Below are 19,633 nucleotides of genomic sequence, written 5' to 3'. Positions count from 1 at the left end.
AAGGTCGGGATATCTTTAGTACGTGGGAAATTGTGAAAGAATATTTGTTAGCAGCAATGGTAAGTTATATACCACGAGTGAAGAAGAGGACACAATTTGGAGTAAAGTGGATGACAAACAATATTAAACAGGAATTGCATGCGAAAAAGAGATTATGGAAGAGATATAAGGAGACAGGTGAAGAGAAGATGCATGAAGAATATAAGAAACAGGCCAGAAGAGTGACTAGTCTGGTAAGGAAAGCGAAACTGGAATACGAGAGGAGATTGGCTCTAAGATCCAAACAAATCGTAGGGAATTTTTTAGCTATGTGGCCAGTAGGAGGAGAAATGACTGTGGAAGAATGATGTTGTGGGATAAAAATGGGAATAGAGTGACTGATGCAGAGGACATAGTAGAAGTGTTTAATGAACACTTTATTGGAGTATTTCATCCTAGAGGAGTCAGCTTTAATGCTAGAGGGATAGGGCTGGTTCAAGGTTTGGAGGTACAGGAGGAGAGTGTGTTTCAAACACTGAGTACTCTGGATGTCAATAAAGAGGTGGGACTGGATGGAATTTCAATACGAGTTTTAAGAGATTGTGCTAGGGAACTGACAGTGCCTTTGACCTGGCTTTTCAATGAAAGTCTGGCTACTGGAAAGGTGCCCATGGAATGGAAGGAAGGTAAGATAGTGCCATTGCATAAGGGCAGAAGCAGACTGGAAGTGTCTAATTATAGGCCAGTCTGTGTGTCATCAGTAGTTGTTAAGATCTTGGACAAAGTAGTGAGGGACCTTATACAGCATTGGGCAGATGAGGGTAATGTTATCTGTGAGAGTCAACATGGATTTCTGAAAGGGTGCTCTTGTTTTAGCAATATGCTAGCCTTTTATAATAAAGTTACAAGAACATTAGATGAGGAAAAAGCATATACTGCAATTTTCTTAGACTTAGCAAAGACATTTGACAGGGTGCCACATGATAAGCTGATATTTAAGTTGCAGCACATCGGTCTGGATGTCAGATTGGTCAACTGGATTCAGGATTGGCTGTCTGATAGGTATCAGAGAGTTGTGTATGGTGGAGCAGTTTCAAGGAGGCAGAGGGTTACAAGTAGGGTTTCGCAGGGCTCAGTACTAGGACCTATATTGTTTAACATTTAACTAGCATTGTATAGTCCTGAAACCATCTTTTATCTGCCTTTGTACGCTTTCCACAGTTATCCCCCTTCAAATCCTGGGGACAAAATCTGAGAACAATAGTCCAAGTGTGGTCTGATCAGGGTCTTATACAACGGAATGACAACTGTTTTATCTCTGCAGGTCAGTGTCCTTCTCATTATTGCAGCAATCCTCTGTGTTACCTTCACCACCTTTGCAATATGTCCCCTAAATTCCAGGTTTCTATCAATCATCAATCCCAGATCTCTTGTCTCCCCTACTTCGTCCAGAATAATTCCTCCCATAAAGTATGCAGTGTCCCATCGATGTTTCCCAAACCTCAAGACCTTACATTTTGCTGCATTAAACTGAAACCCCCATTCATTTGCCCATCTATCTAGCTTATTCAAATCCTCTTGCAGGGCTGCTGCATCTGCACTATTACTAATAATCCTTCCCAGCTTTGCATCATTGCAAACAACTGAAAATCTCCCTGCAATCCACTGACAATGTCATTGATATAAAGGTTAAACATTATAGGTCCCAGCACTAAGCCCTGTGGGACCCCACTTGTAACCCTCTGCTTCCTTGAAACTGCCTACTATACACAACTCTCTGATACCTATCGGACAGCCTATCCTGAATCCAATTGACCAATCTGACATCCAGACCCATGTGCTTCAACTTAAATATCAGCTTATCATGTGGCACCCTGTCAAATGCCTTCCCTAAGTCTAAGAAAATGGTAGTATATGCCTTTCCCTCATCTAATGTTATACTAAATTTAGTTTAATCCTTTTTCCCAGTGAGAGCAAACAAAGTTTGCGCCTGAAAATATCTTCAGGACTGAATATAGTGTTGTACTATCTTACCTGGTTAAGTAGTACAACACCAGGCAACTCGTAGCAAAGGTGGAGCAAGATACCAACACTACTATCCCAGTATCTCCCATAATGCAAAACACATCTCCTTGTGGATATGTATACTGTTATGCATTAAGGGATTGGCCATTACCCAGACTAGTTTCGACCTTTATTGATGTCTCTTCAGCAGGAGCCAGGCCCAGATTTGGAGATACCAGGCAGAAGCAGTAGCAAGGTCATCTTTACCTATAGGAGTTGCCAAAAGGTTTTCCACCTTTTTTTTTATTAAATTAATCTGGATTTAGAGAAAGATATTGAAAGTTTATTTTTCACTAGGTTAGACTATAATAAATTTAGTTTAATCCTTTATCCAAGTGAGAGCATACAAAAGTTTGTGCCTGAAAATATTTTCAGGACTGAATATAGTGTTGTACTATCTTACCTGGGTTTTGTAACTTTATCATAAAAGGCTAGCATATTGTTAAAACAAGAGCACCCCTTCACAAATCCATGTTGATTCTCACAGATAACATTACCCTCATCTGCCCAATACTGTATACGGTCCTTCACTACTTTCTCCAAGATGTTACTAACTACTGATGACACACAAACCGGCCTATAATGAGATACTTTCAGTCTGCTTCTGCCCTTATGCAATGGCACTATCTTACCTTCCTTCCATTCCATGGGCACCTTTCCAGTAGCCAGACTTTCATTGAAAAGCCAGGTCAAAGGCACTGTCAGTTCCCTAGCACAATCTCTTAAAACTCGTATTGAAATTCCATCCAGTCCCACAGCTTTATTGACATCCAGAGTACTCAGTGTTTGAAACACACTCTCCTCCTGTACCTCTAAACCTTGAACCTGCCCTATCCATCTAGCATTAAAACTGACTCCTCCAGGATGAAATACTCCAATAAAGTGTTCATTGATCAATTCTACTATGTCCTCTGCATCAGTCACTCTATTCCCATTTTTATTCCACAATATCATTCTTCCACAGTCATTTCTATTCCTACTGGCCACATATCTAAAAGATTCCTAGGAATTTCTTTGGATCTTAGGGCTAATCTCCTCTCATATTCCAGTTTCGTCTTCCTTACCATACTAGTCACTCTTCTGGCCTGTCCCTTCATGCATCTTCTCTTCTCCTATCTCCTTATATCTCTTCCATAGCCTCTTTTTTCACATGCAATTCCTGTTTAATATTGTTTGTCATCCACTTTACTCCAAATTGTGTCCTCTTTGTTCACCTCGTGGTGTACAACTTACCATTGCTGCTAACAAACATTCTTTCATAATTTCCCATGCACTGATATCCAGGCCTTCCAATTCCTCCCTCCATGAAACTTCCCCAAGTTGACGTCTTAGACTATTATAATCACCTGCCTTATAATTCCACAAACGTTCTCGTCTCATTTGAGGACTCCTGCATGTTTATTCATTTTATGGTCACTCTCTCCAACTGGTAGGAGAGATGTCATCTCAGTTATTATCAACTCCTCTGATGCTATAACCAAATCCAAAAACTATTGAACCTCTTGTTCCCTCTATTACATGTTGCCCAAGACATTTGTCCTCAAGAACTCCAGAAATCCCATTCCCCCATTGCTACATGCATCTTCCTCTCCCCAGTTTATACTACTGTAGTTTAAATCTCCCATAACAATCATTCTTCTTGCACTTGCCAAACTCAACTGTTTAAACATTTCCTGGTCACTAACCCTCTGTACTCCTTGGTCTGTAGCAACACACCACTAAATAACCTGTCTTGCCCACCTCTACCTCACACCATATGCTTTCAAATTTATTAGTGTCACTGCCTTCCAAAGGCTCCACTCTTAAAGGACATAGGTCGTCAGTTATCCTTATAATAATAATATTATTATTATTATTATTATTATTATTATTATTATTAATATATTAATAATAATAATAGAAGAGACCTCCTGCAATGAGTCTTGATAGACTTTGTGTTTCCTAGGAAGGGCTTACCCTGATGAATCTTTTGACTCCATGGAGGCCTGAATAATAATAATAATAATAACTTGCGGAGGCTTTCTTCCAGCAGTGGACAGAAAATGGCTGAAAGAAGAAAGAGACATTTTATAATCTACCTGTTTCTTTCAAAGTTTTACTTTGAAACAAGATCTGTTTATTTCAAACAGGTCTTGTTTGAAACAAACACACACACGCACGCACGCACGCATGCATGGTACCTGTTTGTTTCAAACAAGGTACCATGTGCGTGCGTGCGTGTGTGTGTTTATTTTAAATACCGACAATTTTAAATTTATTTCAGGATTTGTTTATAAATCAAATCTGAATCTGCTAATTGAAGAAATCTGTTTCAGTAATACAAGACATTACATTTTCAGAAATTCAATTTCTAGCTTAGGTTTTCATTGCAGGTTTACTTTATGACCATCTTGGTAATTATAAAGTAGCATTCCTTGCTGCAGGTGTACCACCAATCATTGGAGCTGCTCTTATGTGTTTAATTCACAGAATGCCATCACAGGTATGTGCCTGAATTATCTTCTTTTCAATATTAATCAATTATAGTAATAATAATTATTATTGCATGAGTATCTCCATCGAGTCAGAAGACTCATCGTGACAGAACCACACTAACCATTATTCAACCAATACCTATGATTCGTCTCCTTAAACTCATTCAATATCAGGACACTCACAACGACTCTACGTCACCACTCTCTTTTCTGCTATACTTGCAACTCACATGCCTCCAATCTCTCCTCATAGGGAGCATTCCATAGACTTGCACTAGCTTGGTCACTATCTCTGGATCCTCTTCACCATCTCCACATCCCCAAGACATTCAGGTGATTAAACCTGTGCAGACTAGTCAAGATGGGCCATATCACATCCTTATGAAGAGAGATAACTTCTGTTTCTTTACTTGTTAATGTGTTCTTTAGTATCCAAGTGATCCTATGAGCTATTTTGCCAATTTTTGTAATATGCTCGCTAAACTTTAACCTTTGTCCACCATAACCCCCTCCATTTCCCAAGTATTTTGCCCCTTGTCAATTTCCTGCAATATAATACCATCAATATAATGCACAGCATGTGATCTTTTCATCCAAAAGCGCATAGCCTTATATTTTGCAACATTAAATTGACAATGTTATCCTTCATCCACACTGCCAATCTGTTTAAATCATATTGCAAAATGACTACATCGCCTTTATCAACTATTGCCCTACCCAGCTTTGCATCATCAGCAAAGTAGTATATCCTCTCACTTCCTTAAATCTTTCCCTATATCATTAACATACAAATTAAAGAGTAGTGACCTCAGTACAGAACCTTGAGGGACTGTACTGGTTACTTGAATACTCCTAGACTCCACTCAAGCATATACCACCTTCTGATGTGTCTCAGTCAGCCACTAGTTTCATATCCATTCTGATTTGCTCCAACTTGCACTAGATTTGTATGAGGTATTCTGTCAAATGCCTCAACAATATCCAGCAGTATCACGGTGTAGCCATTTCTCCCATTTCACTGTCACTGTTGTAAAATGTGAATAAATTACTACAGCAGGTCCTACTTTTTAGATAGCTGTGCTGCCCAACACAGAATATTATTATTATTATTATTATTATTATTATTATTATTATTATTATTATTATTATTATTATTCAGGCCTCCAAGGAGTCAAAAGACTCACCGAGGGAGGTCCTTTCTAAGACATAAAGTCTGTCAAGACTCATCGAGGGGAGGTCCCCCCCTGAGAAACACAAAGTTTATCATACCACTCCTTAAACCCACTGACCGTTCTCGCTCCCACCACTCCATCAGGCAATGCATTCCACGGCTCAACCACCCTCCACACAAAGAAACCACTCCTTACCCTCTTGCTCACAGTTTCCTTTCGTAACTTCCAGGGATGGCCTCTTGTCATCACTCCTTCCCGCTGATCAACCAAGCGAAAGAACTCCCCAGTGTCAACCCTGTAACCACCTCTCAACAGTTTAAAAGTCTCAATCATATCACCTCTCCTTCTATCCACCAAACTCTGCAGTCCACATTCTCTCAGCCGATCCTCATAACTATCCTTGTACAGTCCTGAAACCATCTTTGTCATCCGTCTTTGTATCCTTTCCACAGTTAATTTGTATTAATTTTTTAATTTGTATTAATTTAATTAAGAGCCTCTGTAGCTCAGTCGGTATAGATAAAGTCCTTTGGTCGGAAAGACCTGGGTTCGATTCCCGTCCATGGTGTGAGGAATATCATGTTCTGTGACCAGATATTTAACTTTATCTTGTCTCTTTTGACTACAGGTGAGTTAGTCAGTCTCATATGGAAGTAGAGGGTTTTTTCACCCAGAAACTCAGGTTTTTTGTTCTTCAGAACAGCTAAGCCATCCCCTTGAACACACACACACACAGATCTACACTCATAAAATACATACTTAATCCTTCATTAGGAGGGCTCAACCCATCCTAAGGAATGGGGGGAGCATGATATGAAATAAATAAATTAATTTTTATAGCTAAATTAAAAAAAAAAGTTTGCTGAGATTATTAGTTTTATCAGGTTTATGGTATCGCAGGTGTTAATTTTGTTCGTGATCCTAGGGTATAGTCTTCTGTGAGTAATGTGTGTACAATGTCCTTGTGTAGAGGCTTAAGTGCTGTGAGGACATTATGTTGGAGGTTTAATGGATTTTTTACAACACTCAGAAAGAATTAAATTAGAATTTAATACTCCTATATTTCGTCCTAGTCACTAGGACATCTACGGGGATTACAAACAATTAATGTAACATGCATACAAAAACTTACAATACTAAGCCCAACCATATGGGTGACCCTAAAGTCCTATCTAGGTGGAGTGCCCTCTAAGGGCGGTAGTAGGTGGCCTGGAATGTAAGGTGGGGCCTCTGGTGATGAGTGTTTCCCAAATCTTCGGAAGCTTAATGCAACCGTATTTGTTAAGATTTGGTTGGTTTCTGAGAGCTGCTGCTGCTTATAAGAAAAGTCTCTCTTTCTTGAATTTGCTGTGGTGGAGCATAGTGGTTTTCTTCCATGATACTCTGTGGGTGGTGTCCAAAACATGGTCAGCCAAGCCTGAATGGCCATAGTTGTGTTTAACGATGTACGACTTGTGTTCCTCCAGGCAGATGGATGCTGATCTGCCTGTCTGTCCAAAGTACGCAAGCTTACAGGAACAGGGTACTTTGTAAACTCCAGGCAGAGAGAGAGGGGGGGAGCTGATCTTTCGTAGAACGGATAAGGGTAGCAAGTTTGCAGTAGGGCTTATATGCTGTGTGTAGGTTATACTTTTTTAGTACCTTGGCTATTTTTTCCGAAGTGCCTCGGATGTAGGGTATGGTGATGGCATTTTTAAATTCTTGTTGATGAGAGGGACGGGGAATGGGGAAGGAATTGATTATTTTTTTGATACTGTGTTCACTGTAGCCATTGGAGAGGAAAGTTCTGTGTATGTGGTTAAGCTCAGTAGTGAGGGCGGTTCCACTGGAACAAAGATTGTGGGCTCTCTTGGTAAGGGTTTTAATGATGCCATATTGTTGTGAGGGGTGGTGGTGGGAGAGTTTGTGAATGTATCTGCCTGTGTGTGTGGGTTTTCTGTATACAGTGAAGGCAAGTGTATCATTGGGCAGGCACGTGACTAAGGTGTCTAGGAAGGGTAAACAATTGTTCTTTTCCTTTTCCATAGTAAACTGGATTCTTGGATGTAGGCTATTGGGATGACCGAGGAAGGAGTCTAACGTGTCTGGGCCATGAGGCCAAATGGAGAACACATCATCTACATATCTTAGCCAGATAGAAGGTTTGAGTGGGGTTGAGTCTATGGCTCGTTTTTTCGAAATCTTCCATATAGAAATTGGCAAGGGGGGGTGAGAGGGGGGAACCCATGGCAGTTCCTTCTATCTGCTTGTAGATTTTGTTATTCCAAGAGAAATACCCAGAGTTGATGGCAAAGGAAAAGAGATCTAAGATGTCAGAGGGGGAAAACGTTTTCTAAGAGAGATAAAGTGTCAGTTAAGGGAATATTGGTAAACAAAGAGGAGATATCAAAGCTTACCAATATGTCTGTATTGTTCAAGGTTAAATTTTCTGTGAGGGCTTTAAAGTGGGTCGAGTTTTTTATATAGGAAGCTGAATTTCCGGTGAGGGGGGACAGAGAGTTGGCCAGCTGTTTAGACAGTCTGTAACAAGGTGCATTGGTAGCATCTACTATAGGTCCGAGTGGGGAATTGGGTTTGTGGATTTTTGGTAAACCGTATATTCGGGGGGGACGGGAGCAGAAAGGTTTAAATTTTTTCGTGATGTCAGGGGGCCAGGAGGTTACTTTTTTAAGTAAGATTTTTAATTTCTTAACTTGCGTTTTTGTGGGGTCGTGTTCTAGCAGGATGTAGGTAGCGCGATCACGGAGGATAGTGTTCATTTTACGATTGTATTCGCTGGTATTAAGAACAGTGACTATTTCGTCCTAGTGACTAGGATGAAATATAGGAGTATTAAATTCTAATTTAATTCTTTCTGAGTGTTGTAAAAAATCCATTAAACCTCCAACATAATGTGTACAATGTCTAATGTTCTGGGGATGTCCACATTGGTGTATAGCGACATTGTATCCAATGAAGTGAGGATGTCATTATGGGATGTACCCACAACATTAGACATTGTATACACATTACTTGTATATGTGTATCGTGAATTTTGTTCGTGATCCTATTACTAGGATCACGAACAAAATTAACACCCAGCGATATTGTAAACCTGATAAAACTAATAATCTCAGCAAACTCTTTTAAATTTAACAATAACATCTATATCCAAATTTTTGGACTCCTTATGGGCCAAAATATTAGCAGACAATTAGCTAAATTGTTTCTATCACATACAGAATCACATCTACTCAGCCCTTCCCCTGGCATCACCTTTTACGGCCAATACGTGGGCGATATTCTATGCATTGGAGAAGCAACATGCATCACACTTTACAAGCATCCCTTAAATACTTCAGCAAAAGACTAAAGTTCACTATAGAAACAGAGCATGAAAAATCCATACATTTCCTAAACCTAATAATGATTAGGGGAAACAACGAAATAACCACAAAAATATCCACAAACCCACATATATTGGAAATTACCTCCCCTTTAACTCGTATCATCTTTATTCTATCAAACAATCAGTCATTCTAGTACAATTTATAAACTCATACAAGTTTTTGACTACCCATAATTATCTCAACATAGAAATAAAAAAATTAATACAGATTTTTAGAAAACTACCCAACACAGCTAATAAATTATGTCAACAAAACAGCAAAAACCCGTCAAAACAATCCAATAACCAAAACAAACTTCTTCCCAACACAAAAAAATCATTAAACAGCCATACATGCAGAACACATACAAAGCCTACAAATACATTTTAAACACATTGACTATAAATTAGTGTTCACCACAAACCAAAAATTGGCAACACTTCTAAAGCTCACAAAATCTCATACATACAAAGAAATACTAGAACACCACAATGTAGTATACAAATTTCCTTGCCAACAAGACTGTGATGTCACCTACACAGGTTCCATGATCAGATCTTTATGGACAAGACTACAGGAACACTTCCGTGACAGCAACATGCTAACACCAAGCTGAAATGACATAGCCTCCACTTTTCCCAATGAGCTCTGAAGATGACACACAGTTGAAACAGCTCACATCCTGTTACTCCCACCCCTAATCTTGTTTCATTATATTCTATCCTTCTCCTTTCCCCAAAAATTTCTATCTTTCACCTTCTTCCCAAAGAATTCATAGCATACCCTTGAAACGCAGGTTTTAAATTCACATACCGTAATTCTTACAATTTTTCCACATCTCAATCTCCACATTTACATCCTCCTCTTCCTTTCAGTCATACTTTAGCAGTAATATAAATGTTTCTCAGCATACACTGGATGCCGCTCAATAAGTAGACAACGGAACATCCTACAAAGGTATGTTCCAAAATTATTTGTTTCTTGTTGCAGGAGTAATAGATAGTGAAATTGTTGGAATGCAAGATTTAATGAAACAGTTATTGAAAATCAAAAGAGCAATATGTGGAGTGATGTTTGACATCTAGTGGAAACTAATGAAAGTGTGCAAGAGAACAGAACAAAAGAAAAAAGAGTAAAAGAGGTGACGAGTGATTCCAGGATAGCAATATATGGAGACTCCATAATTAGAAGGCTAATTACTGAGAGAGTCCATAAGGTCTGCTGTCCAGGTGGGAGAATGAGGGATAATTAAAGCGTTGGACATGAGGAAGAAACGAGCAAGAGAGTTCGTTGTGATTTTAGGGACAAATGATCTAAGTGGACATAAGAAGGATGTGAAGACAAATATCAGGAGACTATTGAGAAGAGTGAAAGATAACAGTGTAGTATGGAAGGTTGTCAGTGTGTTGCCGAGGTATGATGATGAGTTGCAATGGAGAGTTAAAACCATAAATGGTATGCTAGCAGAGCTGTGTGAGGAGAAGGGAGTGAAGTTTGTGGATGTATGGCATATGTTTGAGGGAAGAATGAAATTATACGGCCATGATAAAGGGTTGAATTTAAATGACTCTGGAGTGAGTGTACTGGATAAAGTGTTGCTGGATGAAAGTACAGTGTGTGATGTGTGCAAGAGATCAGAAGAAAGAGATGAAGGGAAAAATCAGGATGGTGGTACTGAAGAGACAAAAGTGCTTGGCAGTGGAAACAGTAGTAGTGTGAGAGATGAAGAGAGAACGTGAATGCAAGGGAAACGGGGGGGGGGGGTCTTGGGTGGACAGGGAGGCATGGCATAGAGATTTTTTTTTATATTATTATTATTACACCAGATCATAGAGGTCAAATTCATGTATTTTATACAGCACCTTTTCTGAGTTGTTATAAAGTTCACATTTGGAAATATTCATACAATTTAGTATGCATTGGCAATGCTTCCTCGATGTTACAGATTTTGCAGATGTGGAAGACTTTTATGCCATTGTTAAATTTGATTGGTCTTGAGGCGAGAGATTATGGTAGTGGCACAGCGATTAAACTTGGAGTTGATGGTAGCTCCTAGTTTTTCTGCTGAATACCAGTGGTGAGTCATGTCCTGGAGAATTGTTCTTTTTATTTTTGAGTGGTTTAAAAAGATCGAAATCTGTGGTATCACTTGATGTTGCAGCTATTTTTGTTACTTCATCTGCAGTTTCATTTCCTTTTAATCCCACATGGGATGGGATCCACTGGAAAATTATTTTGGAATCACCATGTAGTTTGTTTATGTTTTTTGCTATGTCTCTAAGTATTTCTTGATGGCTAGTGTAGCAGTTCTTAATAGCCTGAAGGGCTGTGTTATATCCCCGTTTTCTTTTTGTTCTATCTTTAATTTGGCTTTGTACTTTACTTTAAATTTTAGTTTTATCTTTAATTCTCTTTTTTGTCTTTAACTTTACCTTTAACATTAAATTTTTGTATCTCTTTGCTATCAGACTTCAGCTGCCGACAAATTTGTATAGATTAAAGGCTGCGCCAGCCAGCAACCAAATTCTGATACACTATCTAAAATACTTAAAGAAAATTGTAGGGATCAAGATATATGCAGTCATGGTCCCTATTCTCACATCACTATTGGTTTCCCCTTAAAATGCATAGTACGAAATTTTCCAAACGGTAATTCAAATCCGCAGAAAGTATGACAAACTCAATTGATTATGTAAAAAGAAACACATTTATTACAGCACAAAAACAAGTATACATGTTATTTAAATTTTGAATCTTAAGAGAGTCTGGGTTCCCCTTACTTAATTAAACACATTTAAACTTCTGCACTATGATCTCTTACTAGACATAAATTCCTCACTTCTGTACATATATCTATCCTCAGACTCTCACAATCAAGTTACCTGATAATATCATACATGAAACATTACATATAAACATTAGACAATTCAATAAATCTGACATGTAATTCTCTAGGACAACAGTACTTATTTCTACTTAATTCTCTCCCTCAAAATATCTGTTAACACTTAATCACTTTCTGATCATATGACATTACTTTTCTTAAATCACTTAAACAGTTTGGAGCTTGGCCTCCCATTCAGTTGGAGCCTAATATGTTTTCCTCTTAGCAGTAGACAAAAGTGTCCAAATTGCAGACTGTTCCTGTGGTACAACACATAAATAGTGTGTGTTCTTAACTTCTGTTTCTTTATTCCACGGATACTTTAATCCTACATTAATATAAGAAAATCTTTGCTTACCATTCTTGCTTTGACTAGGTATTCTGATCTGTTCACTGTACCTCCTCTGATGGTGGGCTTTGTTCCTTTTTTCTACACGAACCGAAAGCACTCATACACAGACTTGTACGCTGACGTAGATTTCATCAGCGGCTCTTTCTCCTTATGTGTTGAACACATTGTAGTTGCGGCTTTGACCGATGTAGCATGCATAGCAAGGGAGATTCTCGCTACATGTGGCGGCAAGCTCTACATAGCTCTCCTACGGGAAACTTGGTGCCTACGAAATTCGGAGACGGGACACACAAGCGATCAGAGATCTTAGAATAAGAGAGCGATTCGAACTCCCGCCGGAAATTTTATACTCCGGAACAGCTCCCTCACTCGGTGGTGTCGTCACGCATATGGCGGCAGCCGATTGGACGCCGTGGCTACGAACTGCCTTTACATGCCTTAAACCTGTACTTAGCTTATACATATTTATTTGTTAATACTACATGACTTTCTGCTTTAATTCATTCACAATTACTATCTCAATAAACATATGGGCTATCTTAACAGTGTTTAGAATTTACACATCTGGTTATTTACATTTTCCTGGGACATTATTCGGTACATCTCCCATCAGAAGGCATAAGCATGTCCTTATCCCTTCCTTCTGAGGGAATGTAACATTGGGTGGGGAAAAGGGATGACTCATCACTTTTTCCGACACAACAGCTGCTAAGGAATCCATGAAAAATATAAATTCCTTTGGGTTTTGTTTATCCAAATGTTGCAGTGCTGTGTTAATGGCTATTAATTCTGCATGGTATGAGTTGCATCCAATACTGTTAGTTGTTTTTAGTTCTATATTTTGAGAGCCATAGATGAGTACGCCACTTCCAGAATTGCCATTTGGATTTTTAGAGCCATCTGTGTAGATCTTTATTGAGTCAGGTATATATTCCATTATTTTTGATAGAGCTAATGACCTCAAAATTTCAGGGTTTTCTAGACTGTTTTTTCTCATGTTTCCCTATTTCCTATCTTGATTTGGAAGAAATGCTGGGTAGTTGGCTATTTTATTTGGACAATCCAAGGGAATTTTACTTTCCATGATTTCATACATTGTTGATTTTTTCTTTATTCTGTTATTTGGTTGCCAATTTTTAAAACGTTCACTTGTTCTATGATGTGCAAGGTTGGTTCTTTTTTCTACAAATTTAGTAAGATTTTCTTGCCACCTAAATTTTAAAGGAACAAGTTTGAATTCGAATTCTGCTATTTTTTCAGGAGTTGTATTCCTTAGTCCACATATAATTCTAGCTGCATTTTTCTGAATTTTTATAAGATTGTCTAAATTGGTTTGTGATGTTTGCATCCAGATAGGCGAAGCATATTCCATTATGGGTCGGATAATAGAGATGTATGTGACTTTTAAGATTTCAGCATCAGCTCCCCACTCTTTACCTGAGATACTTTTCCTGATACTTAGTCTTCTTTTTGCTCTGACCGCAACATTGTTGATATGTTTATTGAAGCTTAGCATTGAATCCAGAGTAACTCCAAGGTATTTGGGGTTTTCATTAAATGTAATTAGTTAACTGTCTAGCTTAGTATTTGGTCTCCACTTTCTGAGGTGATTATTAATGGTAAATACACAAATTTCTGATTTAGTAGGATTAATTTTGATTTTTTGGTTTTCACAGTATGTAGATAAACTTTCAATGGCTTTGTTTAAATGACCTTCTGCTGTTTCTAGGTTGTTGTGAGCTGAGAATAGGACCAAATCATCAGCAAACATAGCTATCTTTGTTTCTTTCTTTATATTCAATCTACTTAAATGACTTAGATATTTCTAAATATCTAAGTCATTTAAGTAGATCGAAAACAGGAGTGGGCTCAAAATGCTGCCTTGAGGGGGTCCCTGTCTTATTTTCACTTTCATGGAAAAGGTATTATTTATTCTAACTCGAATTGTTATATTTCTCAGGAAGTCATAAATCCAGTTTAGAAATTTCCCTTCTATTCCAATATGACAAAGTTTGGAAAAGAGTTACTGCCTCCACACCTTGTCAAAGGCATTGCGATAATCTATAAAAGCTGCAATGGTGGATTTGGTAGGTTTGGTATGGAAATTATCTTGATTTGTCTGGGTTAAGTAGAAAAGTTGATCAGTTGTTGAGTGATTTCTTCTAAAGGCAGCCTGAAAATGTGGTAGTATACTATTTTTGTTTAGATAGTAATTCAAAAATTGGAGTAGCTTTTTGACTGTGTTTAAGACATGATATGATGAGCTCTGTGTGTGATAAAAGGACCTCCCAGATGAGTCTTTGACTCCACGAGGTCTTGGGGTAATAATAATAATAATTTTTTCAATCAATTTGCCTGAAATTGAACTCAGTGAAATTGATCTATAAGTTCATGGTTGGTTTTGAGATTTGTTAGGCTTAAAGATTGGTATGATTGTGGCTGTCTTCCAGTCTTTTGGAGCTTTTCTTTGTTTTAGGTTATTGTTGTTAGGTGAAGTAGCCAATCAAGGACTAGGGAAGGAAGATGTTTGATCATAATTCCTTGTATGTTATCTGGTCCACATGATTTATTTATATCTAGTCTCTCCAGGGCATCTCTCAATTCAGAGATTGTAAATGGATCCAAGAATAATTTGTTTTTACATTTTGGGGAATTTTCAGCATTTTTCTGCTGTCAAGCCTGTCTTGATATTATTATTATTGGAATATTATTCAGGCCTCTATGGATTCAAAAGACTCCGTGGGAGGTCCTTTCTAAGAAACACAAGTCTATCAAGACTCATCGAGGGAGGTTCCCTCCTAGGAATCAAAAAGTCTATCATACCACTCCTTAAACCCATTGACTGTTCTCACTCTTACCACTCTATCAGGCAATGCATTCCATGGTTCAACCACCCTCCATGCAAAGAAACCACTCCTCACTCTCTTTCTCACAGTTTCCTTTCGTAACTTCCAGGGATGGCCCCTTGTCACGACTCCTTCCTGCTGTTCAACAAAGTGAAGGAGCTCCCCAGTGTCAACCCTGTAACCACCTCTCAACAGTTTAAAAGTCTCTATCATATCACCTCTCCTCCTTCTATCCACCAAACTCTGCATTCCACACTCTCTCAGCCAATCCTCATAACTAACAATGTACAGTCCTGACACCGCCTTTGTACCCTTTCCACAGTTAATTTATCCCCTTCAAATCCTGAGACCCAGATCTGAGAACAATAGTCTAAGTGTGGTCTGATCAGAGTCTTATATAATGGAATGATAACCATTTTATCTCTGCAGTCCTTCTCATTACTGCAGCAATCCTCTGTGTTACCTTCACTACCTTTGCAATATGTCTGCTAAATTTCAGTTTTCTATCAATCATCAACCCCTGACTTCTTGTCTACCGTACTTTCTCCAGTTTAACTTCTTCCATAGAGTATGCAGTGTCCCATCGATATGTCCCAAACCTCAAGACCTTACATTTTGCTGCATTAAACTGAAATCCCCATTCATTTGCCAATCAGTCAAGCTTATTCAAATCCTCTTACAGGGCTACCACATCTGCACTATTACTAATAACACTTCCCAGTTTCGCATCATCCACAAACAGCTGAATATCCGCTTGCAATCCATTGACAATGTCATTGATATAGAGGTTAAACAATATAGGTCCCAGCACTCAGCCCCGTGGAACACCAGTTGTAACCTTCTGCCTCTTTGATATTGCTCCACCATACACAACTCTCTGATACCTATCGGACAGCTAATCCTTAATCTAGTTGACCAATCTGACATCCAGACTCATGTGCTGCAACTTGAATTTCAGCTTATCATGTGGCACCCTGTCAAATACCTTTGCTAAGTCTAGGAAAATGGCAGTATATGCCCTTCCCTCATCTAATGCTCTTGTAACTTTATCATAAAAGGCTAGCATATTGCTAAAACAAGAGCGCCCCTTCACAAATCTATGTTGACTCTCACAGATAACATTACCCTCATCTACCCAATGCTGTATACGGTCCCTCACTACTTTCTCCACGATCTTACTAACTACTGATGACACACAAACTGGCCTATAATTAGACACTTCCAGTCTGCTACCACCCTTATGCAATGGCACTATCTTACCTTCCTTCCATTCCATGGGCACCTTTCCCGCAGCCAGACTTTCATTGAAAAGACAGGTCAAAGGCACTGTCAGTTCCTTAGCACATTCTCTCAAAATCGTGGTGAAATACCATCCAGTCCCACAGCTTTACTAACATCCAGGGTACTCAGTATGTGGAACACACTCTCCTCCTGCACCTCTAAACCTCGAACCTACCCTATCCCTCTAGTATTAAAATTGATTCCTTTAGGATGAAATACTTCAATAAAGTGTTCATTGAACAATTCCACTATGTCCTCTGCATCAGTCACTCTATTCCCATTTTTATCCCACAACGTCATTCTTCTACAGTCATTTCTCCTCCTACTGGCCACATAGCTAAAAAATTCCCTAGGATTTTCCTTGGGAATTTTTTAAGTTTATTTTAATTTTTTAATTTTTTAAATCTAAGGGCCAATCTTTTCTCATATTCCAGTTTTGCCTTCCTTACCATACTAGTCACTCTCCTGGCCTGTTTCTTATATTCTTCATGCATCTTCTCTTCACCTGTCTCCTTATATCTCTTCCATAGCCTCTTTTTCACATGCAGTTCCTGTTTAATATTGTTTGTCATCCACTTTACTTCATATTGTGTCCTCTTCTTCACTCGAGGAATACAGTTTATCATTGCTGCTAACAAATATTCCTTCACAATTTCCCAAGCACTAATGATATCCCGGCCTTCCAATTCCTCCCATTAGTATAAAGCATAAAAATGCCATTGCTTCTATACCCAGCAATTTTCAGCATTTTTTTGAGTCAGAGACTAGTGATTTGGATAGGTAAGTGGCTGTCAGTGGCTTCCCATAATGCATACCATTATACATGTCTGTAAGGATATGTTCTTTGCATTATGGGATACTAAGGCAAGTGATGTGAAGTCATTAGCTTCTGAAAATACTACAGGCACAAACTTTGTTTGCTTACACTTGGGTAAAGGATTAAACCAAGTATATAATTTCTTGATATCTTTAATTTAATGAAATAGAAAGGACTGGATGAGAGACTAGTGAGTTGGATAGGTAAGTGGCTATCAGTTGCTGCAGAGGTTATTTTGGAGCCAATATTGTCTAACATGTATGTTAATAACAATGGAATATGCAGCTGTTTGCTGATTATACAAAGTTCGGAAGAACTATGAGGAGTAGAACAGATGTTGTGGCCTTGAAGGAGGATCTCAGTAGATCATGAGTGGACAAGTGAGTGGAGCTATCAGTTTAATGTTGCCAAATGCAAACTCTTGAAGTTAGATAGGCAAGTTTGGGATGCAGAGTATACCTAGTCTAGCCATAAATACTGTTACAACAGCGCATAAACCTTTAATCTATCAGTAAATCATATATGGTTTCAGCACATACAAACCATATATATAACATGTTCTGCATTCTCAGAGGATTATGGTGGAGGCATGCCTTCACAGCTCTCAGAAACTGTTGCATCCTAATACAGCATGTTCAACCTGTTCTTTGGCAGTCAGATGCATCTTCTATATCATTATAATGGTTAATAGTCTGATACCCAAACATCTTACTGATCCCGATGTGTACAGTTAAATTTTGAAAAAGGGGGAAGAGATGAGAGATCTGAGAGTGATGGTGACACTGGAAGTTTAGAGTCACACTGTTAAAACTGTAAGAACATCACAAAAGATTATGGCAATGATGAGGAGGACTTTGACTTGCAGAAGCAAAAAGGTTATGGTTCCCTTGTACAAGATATTGATCAGACTACAAATGGACTACTGCACACAGATTTGGTGCCTGGATTTCAAGATGATGAGAATATGTCAGAGAGGGTTAGGAGAAAGTTCATTAACCTTGTGAATACAAGGAGAGAAGATTGATATATAAGTTGGTGGGGGGGTTGTTACCAGATTGTGTAGAACAAGAACCCATCGCTGGAAGCTGTATAAGGACAGTGTGAGCAAAGAAGTGAGGAACATTTTTTTTTACATGGAAAGTGGTTGGTGAGTGAAATGCATCACAGAAATTGTGAATAGGTTTACAGTAAATTTGATTATCTTTTTTTGCATGAGAATGTGGGGATCTGATTCTAATAACAATAATAAAGTTACTTTTGAGAGTTTGTCACTTCTTGCATTGGAAATAATTCCATTAATTTCATAGGAGATAATTATAATATTTTTGATTTTGATATAATATGTTTGATTTCATATTTTATTGAATTTGATTTCAGGGTTTTTCTTCTCCCTCTTTGCTCTCTGATATTATTATTTGAAGGCATTCTTTTAAAGCAACTTCATATATCCTTTTTTTTTTAAGTTTTAAATTTTCCAGTGTTCTGCACTGAACTTCTGTTTAATTAGTTTATTTAATTTCAATTTTTTATTAATTATAATTTTAATAATAAATTTAGTTTAATCCTGTATCCAAGTGTGAGCAAACAACGTTTGCACCTGAAAGTATATTCAGGACTGGGGTCGGGTAGTACAACACTGGGCAACTCGTAGCAAAGGTGGACCAAGCTAACATCACTCCTATTTGAGTATCTCCCATAATGCAAAACACATCTCCTTATAATGTTATGCATTAATGGAAGGCCACTACCCAGACTAGTTTCGACATTTATTGAGGTCTCTTCAGTGCGAGCCAGGCCCAGACGTGGAGATACCAGACAGAAGCAATAGTGAGGTCATCTTTACCTATAGGAGTTGCCAAAAGTGTGCCACCATTTTTTATTGAATTACTCTGGATTTAGAGAAAGATGTTGAAAGTTTATTTTTCACTTGGTTAGACTATAATAAATTTAGTTTAATCCTTTATCCAAGTGTGGATAAATTATCCAATTATAACATTCAATTATAATTTTAGATTGCACCATTCTGTCATCACTTTCTATATTAAAATTGTTTCAATTTTAATCTATTTCATTAATGGTGTGATTAATGAAATAGATGTAAATAATGAATTAAATTAGGACATGTCCATTCATGACATGTGTCCTTTTTAATAAAAATGGAGAGTAGATGATGTTTGACCAGAAATGCTTAAGTATGGAGGTATAAAAGTTTTTTGCTGGCTACACTGCATAACTCATAGGGCCTAGTCAGAAGGTTCCTGATGATTGGAGCAGAGCTCTCTCATAGTACCCATCTGTAAAAAAAAAGAAAATAAAGCTGAATGTGAGAATTACAAAGGAATTTCTCTACTAAATGTTCCAGGTAAAATTTAAGCAAGCATACTTGAAAAGAGATT

General features: G+C 38.1%; 1 protein-coding gene across 2 annotated transcripts in view; it reads left to right on the top strand.

Annotated features, from left to right (window-relative positions):
- LOC150096443 (monocarboxylate transporter 10-like) overlaps window positions 1–19,633 on the top strand; it is a 223,718-nt gene that overhangs the window by 152,981 nt on the left and 51,104 nt on the right. For both annotated transcript variants that reach the window (XM_090408801.1, XM_090408802.1), the window contains exon 7: window positions 4,416–4,525. In XM_090408801.1, coding sequence (XP_090264927.1) covers window positions 4,416–4,525 — 110 coding nt within the window. The remainder of the gene's footprint in view (window positions 1–4,415; window positions 4,526–19,633) is intronic.

Source organism: Typopeltis vanoorti, chromosome 19 (assembly GCF_054136105.1).
Source record: "Typopeltis vanoorti isolate ZY-2024b chromosome 19, IOZ_Tvanoo_1.0, whole genome shotgun sequence".
NCBI classification, from domain to species: domain Eukaryota; kingdom Metazoa; phylum Arthropoda; class Arachnida; order Uropygi; family Thelyphonidae; genus Typopeltis; species Typopeltis vanoorti.
The sequence above is the reverse complement of the archived record's forward strand: the minus strand, read 5'-3'. Positions and strand labels throughout refer to the sequence as shown.